Raw genomic sequence first — 8,936 nt, 5'->3', positions numbered from 1 at the left:
TGTGTACATCATGTAGCATTCATTGAGACCAAGATGGAATTCTTTTTGGAGATGGACAACTCAGCAATGGGACATGGCCTCGGACATCTGCCGTGTGGTGCTTGCAGGGATCATTTGTTCAGTTATGTTGGCAGCCTGACCGTCGGTACGCGGTAAGCTTGTGGATAAGATTCAGTTCTGCTCGAAGTGGTACTGTGCATGTGATCACAAACAATTACAGTCGACCTACCCTTATAACGATATTTGAGTCAAACCAAGAAATATTGTTATAAGGGTAATATTGTTATAAGGGTAACTGGTTCATTTCATACACATACGTCATAATGAATAGATTTTGTTCATTTTTTACAATCTTTATAGCAGAAAACTGACGTACATGCCCATTGTGTACACAGCAAGGTGCCTACTGGTGCCCCCATTGCACTTCGTCATGTCCCAGCGACTTATCAAGTGAAGCTTGCCCTACCTTGATAGTGGGCTTTACATATCCCCTGCTAGATATTGTTAGAAAATGGAAAATGTCGATTGGTCAGCCCATTTTATATCGTTATAGGGGTAATATCGTTATAGCAATATTGTTATAGAGGTAAGGCATTGTATACACAAGTCAATGGAGTGATTTGGTTTGCCAGAAAAATATCGTTATAAGGGTAATATCGTTATAGAGGTTATCGTTATAAGGGTAGGTCGACTGTATTTGAAATAACACAAATTCAACTCAGCGTCGTGCGTTTTCAGATCCTCGCAAAGTCACTGCCTGTGTGTGGTCTTCATGTGCCACGCAAAACTCTTACCAGGCTCATCTGTCCTCTGCCTTCACCTTTGCTTGAACAACAAACACAACAATTCCGGAATGTTTTGCAAAGAAAAATACAGCTATCTGGAGCTGAAAAAAAGAAGAAAAATTGTCCTCAGAATTACTCACCAGGGAGTCGTCAAATACTTGCACTTGTTGCAGTACTGTATTTGACAACTTCCTGATACACATGTAAACATGAAGGAACTCTTTGTGGTAGCACTCTTAATTTTTCAACTGAAATGATTCTGCTGTATTTTATTGTGGTTGCCATGTCTATTGCTATGACGATGTGGTGCCGGCACTTTTTTCTGTCTCCGTCTTTCAGTACTGTATACTCTCTGATGGCCTGTAGCAGTCTTTTTGTTAGGGTGTAGGAGAAATATCTTCATTTTTCCTGTTTTGATAATGATAGCACATCAATAATTATTAGGGCTGAAACGGTCGTGGATTTTCACCTATCGATTACCCTTTAGCTTAACGATCGATTAATCGATTATAATCGTTAGCAAACAGTGTCAGAATTTTGTGCAAAAATACTCTGTTTCCAAAAGCTAGGCCTTCATAATACCAAAATTTTGCATTAGTGACAGGGTAGGTCAGAACCATAGCAGTTATAAAGTCAATTTAACCTCAGAATATGCACCATGCCCCTGGCAACTGCATACTCACAGTGGAAACTGATTCAAACTTCACAAAAACAAGGGCTTTCAGTACTTTTTGGACTCAAAATCCCTAACGAGTAATCTTTAACGTAACGATTACTTGATTGATCAGGAATTATCGATCGCTTACCGAGTAATTGGTATAATCGTTTCAGCCCTAATAATTATACATTGTGGTCATAATGTTTGTGAACATTTTATTATTATTATTATTATTATTTGAGGGATTCCCCAAAGGCCGAAGCCTAAGGGCATGTTCGTTTGGTAGGATCGGGATCCCGATCCACCAGATCCACTGGATTCGCACCCTTTCGATTGGTCGAATCCGGATCCGGATCCTTCGGATTTGGATCCGGTCAACCCACCTCGGGGAGCAGGGTTGACCGGATCCAACGGATCCAAATGTGACCTTTGTGCGTATATGGCGGGTAAAACTCGTTTTTGTACACATTGTGGTACGCACACGTGGATCGAGATAGAGCTTGCTGACTTTTTGTACAACTGGCGCTGTGAGTACGACTTTTTATTACTTCGTCCACATGGCAACAGTCAAGGCTCAAAAAAGTGTCCAGTTGACTCTGAAGGATCCGACGGATCTGAGATCTGGATCCCGATCCCGATCCTAACCAATCGAACATGCCCTAAATCAAGGGGGTCTCCGAGAATAAATATACGTGTACAATGCGTGTACAATAGGGTGCAATTCTTAAAAGGAAGAAAATAGTAAGATAAAAAAAGATTAATGTGAAGAGGTTAAAAAAGAAGTCTGAGTAGAAGCAAGCGAAAAGGGTACTGGTAAAGAAGGGGGGTAATCGGGAAGTGAGAAAACCTCGAGGATGGAATCTATACCTGTGGAAATGGGACTTAACGTGCCGGCTAAATACACCACGGGTTTCAGATATCCTAATCTCGCTAGGCAGGGAGTTCCACATGGTGATCATGGAATGTAGTAGAGTGGATCGGAAACAGGGACCAGTGTGAGTGGGCTAGTAGTTTCAACAGCAGCCTAATGCAATGGTCTGCTCTGTGGGCCATGTGATAAATTTGTTATCGCATGGTTGCTGCGGGCCTTATGGCATATTATTGCCCCTCGAGGTTCTCGAGGGGCAATAATCATGATAATATGCCACCCTCGCAACCATGTGCGATATAAACATATACGTACATAACTCTATGTACTCTCGGTATCCATGTGACTTGTGAGGCCACGTACATGTACCGTGTACGTAGTAGACTGGTATGGTGTACTCGGACCTACATGCAGCATGTAGATCTACCATGATGACGTACATAGCTCTGTGGGTCTTGGTCGTGGCTCAGTAGCACACGACTTCTCCGTATGCAGTCTACAGTCATTAGCCGTACCGGGCCTGCATGCCTGGAGACTGGAGTACTGTAAACCACTGTCTGTAAACGGTTTCATTGGCTGCAAGGTGCAAACACAAGAGTAGAGAGAAAAAGTAACATTATGCTATCTAGGGGCCCGTGGGGGGGGGGGATGCCCAGACTGAGTGGATCCGGCCATCAGACTGACCCGACCCCCCCCCCCCCCATAAGTGTGGGCTCGGCGAGGGCCATGGAAGCCATCTGGTCCACGGGGCTGGAAAGCTTTGCACTGGAGTGCACCCTGGGCACTACAGTGAGTTGCCAGGCTCTATTATGCAACTCAGTGGCATCGTACTCATTACAATGGCAAGTCACGCAGTGAACTTAGGCAGCTAGCCGGCAATAATACGAGTACTCGTATATCCAGGCATTATCCAGCATCATAGCCCGGCATGTGCATACATGTATGTGGCGCATAATTATTCAGTTTTATTGTTTTACATTTATCTAGAGCACATGCTCAATCCGTGTGCAAGGTTGATTGTTATCCCTTGCACGTATCCGGGCCTGTGCCCTTTCCCGTCAGTGTTATACTGTATTTCATCAAATCATTTAAAGTGCCGAGTGTGTATGAGTTGCCAGGCTCCATGCATAACAAATTTCAATTAACAATAAGGGTCATCATGATAGCCATACCCCCCCCCCCCCCCCCCATAGCCTAGGGTGCCGTGAAACTGGACTGCACCAGGCACTGCTGCCTGTACTGCGAGTCAAGCCTTCCAAAGGCTGCGTGTCATGTGGGTCACCGTGGGTAAGCCGGTTCGAAGGGTGCATGCATGGTGGGGCGGTAGACTCTACAATGAGCCTAGTCATGGCCCCTCAGGAGGCACATATACAGTCATGTAACTATAGTTCTGAAATGAAATGAAATCTGAGTTTGTGCCTCGCATCGTTTCACACGCATATCCCAGTGTTCACAGATCCGCTCAGTAAAGGCTGCACAGCGCCGGGTGTGTATTCACGGAGATAGGATCTCCGAGCGGCTCATTGAGCAGCACCGTATAGCCGTTTAACCATGACTAAATCAAACCGGCATCGTGAGAATAAAGATTTGAGACTATTAGTCAGAGAAACCATGAAAAGGAGGGGGAGAAGGAGGGGTACAATGGTCAACCAAGTGGGTTAATTATGGTCCGTGGGGCTTGCAGGCGCTTACTGCGTGTTCTCAACTGAATAGGGTATTCTGATAGATATTGCTCAAGTAAGCCGCCAAAGTGATTCAGGTAAGAAAGCATTTCCTATACAAATAGATTGCAATTGTATGCACAATCCAGTTTGTACTCAGTATGATGCTTACTACTAGCAACAGTGACTCGGAAACCGGTTGGAATGTACTTGAAGTAGGTTAGTGGTAACAAGTTCCTACAGATCGTGATGTTATCACGAAGAAGCTGACCTTGGTCAAGCAGCAGTGGTGACGTTGAAGTAGGCGGTGTACTCTTCGTCCACAACAGCATTCAATGGTACCAACAAGTACTTTCGATTCTTGCCTGTAGCAATGAAGCTGTAGCTCTTATACAGCGTATTGGCGTCAGCCATTATGAATGTGCTGCTGGTGATGAATGCACTGTGCTCACCAGCATCAGCGGGGATTTCTTGAAGAGTAACTGCAGAGTTCTTTGTTTTGTATGTAGAGACGTAATCGTCACCTTGCTTCAGCATCACCGTACTGTTGGAGGCGGAAGAGGACACAACGCTAAAGCGGCACTTCTCCTGGAACGCACTGCTGCCATCATCTTGCAGCAGAGCAAGCTGTTGATTCAAACCTGCACTGCTGACGAAGTACCCGGGATAGTTAAAAGATTCTACCACCACCACAGCCATTGAATCCCCAGTTGCTGCATTGGTAGAAATGACGCGGAAAGTCGAGTCTGGCTGGAATGTTCCCTGTGTCGGATCTGCGGGCATGGTTGTATACCAGAGTTCGAATCCTGAATGATGGAAGTACATACGAGATGGGCTGCTGCCAGATAGCTGGAATGAGTGGAGATTGTCCGAGTACGGTGCTGGTGAGATCCATTTGCTAACATCACCATGATCACCCTCAAGAGTCAGTGACCGGTCGCCCGTTGTCATGCCAACCAGAAGAAGAGGTCCATAGAAGATGGCCGTCAATGACCTGTACATGGGACGATCGTCGAGAATCCCCTCCGTGTGAAGTTTAGGGGTGAATGAGATGGAGATCATGGTGCCCACTATCCAGAGCTGAGTCAAGTTTGCATAGCTGCCAGGCATAGCTTGCCCAGCGAATGGCTGGTTGTTCACTTTGATACTAACTTGACTTGTCCACATTGGGATTCTCAGCATAATGGTGGCATTGAAATGGATCATTAGTCCAGTTGGGCTGACAAGTTGCAGAGTAGCTTCGGGCGGAGGCATAACTTTAGAACGGCCAGACCACTCAGGGACAGGAAAGTTTGACTTGAGTTCAGCATAGATTGCCTGAGACGGGTCCCAGTGCAACATGGAGTTGACATACTGATTGACATACAGTGTGTTGTTCGTCTTAAAGAAGATGGAATCGGTCAGCTTGGAGAAGCTCTCCACCGCAGTGCCATAGCAGCACCAGAAACTGTCGAACGGCGTTCCCCAGCCGTGAGCAGCAGCAGGCTTGCTATTGCCTGCGCCAAGTGGCAGCATGTAGAGAGACACGCCGGGGTTTCCTGGCCGCTGTACTCCCATGATACCATTGAGCAGCGCACGTTCATAGAAGTCGGCCAGCGCGGCACTGCCGGTCCACTTGAATAGATGCCGTGCCACTTTCAAGATGTTGTATGTTGTGCACGTCTCCTCGGTTGCTGGCTGTGCACACACGGGGCAAGCAAAGAAGAAAAAAGCATACAGTCTACTCGCGATCAGTCACGCACCCTGTCTTGAAGACAAAAATGCGCGGCTTATCACGAGTGCGCGACTTACACTATAGTATACGTATAGAAAAGTAAGATTTAGCGCTAAATTTGTCATGCTTGTGGCCCTATGTGTTTATAAGCATACTGTTGGGTAGACCCGAGTATCAGTTGTCAGATGATTGCCTAGCGGCATGAAACTCAGAATTACAACCAACCTGAACGTCCTCCGCTGAGTCTGCTATATACAAAAGTATATAGTAGCCTATTGGTGGGAGTGTGCAATGTAATGTGTGTACAGTCGGAGACTTGAACACAGTCTGCACTTTCCACACTTCAATAACGAAGTATACATGTACTTACCGAATACATGTACATGTAGTGTCACGCAGGTGGAACCACCAAACTATGCTACTCATACGGTCTCCTGATGTATACTCTTCCTGCATGAAGCTCAGTGGCGGATTCAGGGGTTCCGCGGGACCGCCTGAATTTCGTAAATGTACTACTGCATGGTAACCATAATCATGTGTGTCCATGTACATGTATCAGCTATTCAGTTTCGACCATACTGGAACCCCCCTGTAGAGATCGCTGATGCCCTGGTAAAGCAAATCACTGATATAACCCCTATGCAACTCACCATTGGTGCTTTGGTGTGATGGGTGGAAGACACCCACACACTGCAGCACCATGCATACCAGATACTAGTACATGTACGTACCCCGAGTGTGTCCCCAAGGCGATGGGGTTTCCCCCAGTGCTCTCCACTATTGCTTCCTCCTGTCGCATAGCTGCGAGTAGCGTTGATCAGGTGTAGGAAATACGTCACAATGTCCGAGTATGTGGGATCTTGCAGAACTTCAAATCTTTCAAAAAAAGTGCACAAACACACACACACACACACACACACACACACACACACACACATGCAAACACATGCACACACATGCACACACACACACACACACACACACACACACACACACACACACACTCACAAACACACATACACACACACACACACACACACACACACACACACACATGCATGACACCATTGCATTAGGGGTTATTACCATGGACGCCTGGGACATGTGTTGCTCCCACCAGACCCAGCTCCTGATTTGGAGATAAATGTCAATTGTCAATGCTTCACTGTCAGACGGTGAACTTCGGATATGAATGAGGCATGATGTTGGGCCGAATGGTGCCTACCTCCTCGCAGCTCCGATGACTTCCGGGATGTGAGTGTTTGCATGAAGTCCGGTGAGCAGGTCCGCATTGACAGCCAATGGCCCCATCAGAACCGGCTTGTCAAAGAGATGCGCAAAGTCCGCCAGATCAGCCTCTCCAGTTTCCTTGTATAGGTTGTAGAGAACTTCATTCATGCCTCCGAACTCGTCGTTGATGATCTGCTCCCACAGTGCTGATGTGTTCTGTGCAATGACGCGTGTGGCACGTGCATAGAAGTACTTGGCAATAGCCACGGCCATGTTCAGCGAATCAGGATTGCTAGCGAGGCGATGCTGATCGAATAGCCCGGCCATGATCTTGTGAATAGTGTAGTATGGAGCCCACACACCTTTCAGGTTCTCTAGTCGGTCAAACCAGGACGTGGGGAAAGCTGAAAGGTAGCCTGTCTTCATGGCATCTTGGCATTTCTTCAGCTCAGAAACTACATAGTCCATGTTCTTCTTGATCTGCAGAAATGTCACAACGGAAAGGAAAAAGAGTGAGCGCAGTTTTGTAATTCAGTCATCCCTGTCTGGGCCAAGGTAGTCCTCTTGGAAAGAATGCTTTGTGCCAATGAGGATGGCCTGGTGGGGGGGGGGGGGGGGGAGATGGGCCAGGATCTGGATTGAGGTATCCATGTCAATGTCGAGTGGTACGGCAGCCATGCGCTTGCATTATGTGCAGCAAATGGATGTGAGAGGCAGGCAATGCATGGGCTGGCTTTGATGTGCCACAACGATATCTGCAGAGAACAAATATAATGATTGTCATTATTTTTGTTCATTGCAGATCGTTGCGTCATGTACATATTCTTGGTGAGGCAGACACACCTCTTCGCATCCCTGTTCACACACACACACACACATACACACACACACACACACACACACACACACACACACACACACACACACACGCGTGCACACACACATGCACACACACATGCACACACACATGCACACAGACGTGTGTGCGCATGCAAGGGTCCCCCCCCCCCACACACACAAGCATACACTAGGCTACAACAGTTACAGCACTAGTTGCAGCCAGGTCGGTCTCTTACCGTTGCATTTTGTGTGGAAGCCCGCATCATTGCTGTTGCGCTCAGGTAATGACCAACAAAATGACCTCGAAGCTCAACGTCCGGTGCCTCCCATCCACCATAAGGCTGAGCTCCTTGAGTGCTAAGGTTTGCAGTCACACGAAAACTGTACAGCAACCTATCTGGTTCAAGCATCAGCAAATACTCCAAGTTTAGCTCTGTGGCTTGCATGAAAGCGGATCCCATCGTCAACTGCACATCGACCATCGGAAACTCCTCAATGTTTAGCTGTCCTGCGCCTTGATGGGACGCAAGAGCAACAGTCGTGCTAGTGAGCAACGCGGCCATAGCCAGCATGTTCGGACTCATTTTGAGATCGTAGGCGTTCCTGCCCTCCCAGAGAAATCGCGAGGAATACCGGCGACGTGATCGTGTCCGGCAATGAGAAGGATTTGCTTTTAGCAGCAAACTACGGTGATGCCTTGCGAGCCACCATCCGGTGCATGGGAGAAAGGTAACCAACCACCAGCTGAGCAAGCAGCCAAATCTGAGTAAATTATTGCCGAGTTCTTCGTCGTCCCTCCAGTTCCAACGTTAGATAATGGTATACCAGACTGCGAAGTGTATTTCTCTTTCCTGCAACGTTGTTCTGCTTTTCGAGATTGATGACTGCACGTCACGGTCTGTACATAGGCACTATAAAATGTAGTAGCACCGTTGCGATCGATTGCCGTCATTGCAAGTCGCTTTCTCCTTACTTTCTCTCATGACATTGTATAGCCATGATTACTTGTTGGCTGCTGTCGAGAATGGCAGACTTCGAATCCGAGGGTGCAACAAGCAAACCATTGGGATTGACAGGTAATCGCGTGATGTGGCGACCGATGCTGCAGCTGGCATCAGGCTGTGTGACTGTCAGTGTGTTTTGTTGTTCGCTACTCTGACTTGACCCAGACAGCGACTGG

The 8,936-nt window shown here is 47.2% G+C and overlaps 1 protein-coding gene across 1 annotated transcript; it reads right to left on the bottom strand.

The window, feature by feature from the left end:
• Positions 1-3,800: 3,800 nt before the first annotated feature.
• LOC135828155 (uncharacterized) lies at positions 3,801-8,661 on the bottom strand. The gene is made up of 4 exons (XM_065340603.1): positions 7,993-8,661; positions 6,912-7,396; positions 6,418-6,562; positions 3,801-5,649 (listed from the first exon to the last, which is right to left on the bottom strand). Exons 1-4 carry the CDS (start codon positions 8,338-8,340, stop codon positions 4,249-4,251), a joined length of 2,379 nt encoding a protein of 792 aa, XP_065196675.1. The 5' UTR covers positions 8,341-8,661; the 3' UTR covers positions 3,801-4,248.
• Between the last annotated feature and the right edge of the window lie 275 nt (positions 8,662-8,936).

Source organism: Sycon ciliatum, chromosome 1 (genome assembly GCF_964019385.1).
Source record: "Sycon ciliatum chromosome 1, ocSycCili1.1, whole genome shotgun sequence".
In the NCBI taxonomy this organism is placed as follows: Eukaryota; Metazoa; Porifera; class Calcarea; order Leucosolenida; family Sycettidae; genus Sycon; species Sycon ciliatum.
This window is presented reverse-complemented; position numbering and strand designations above follow the sequence as displayed.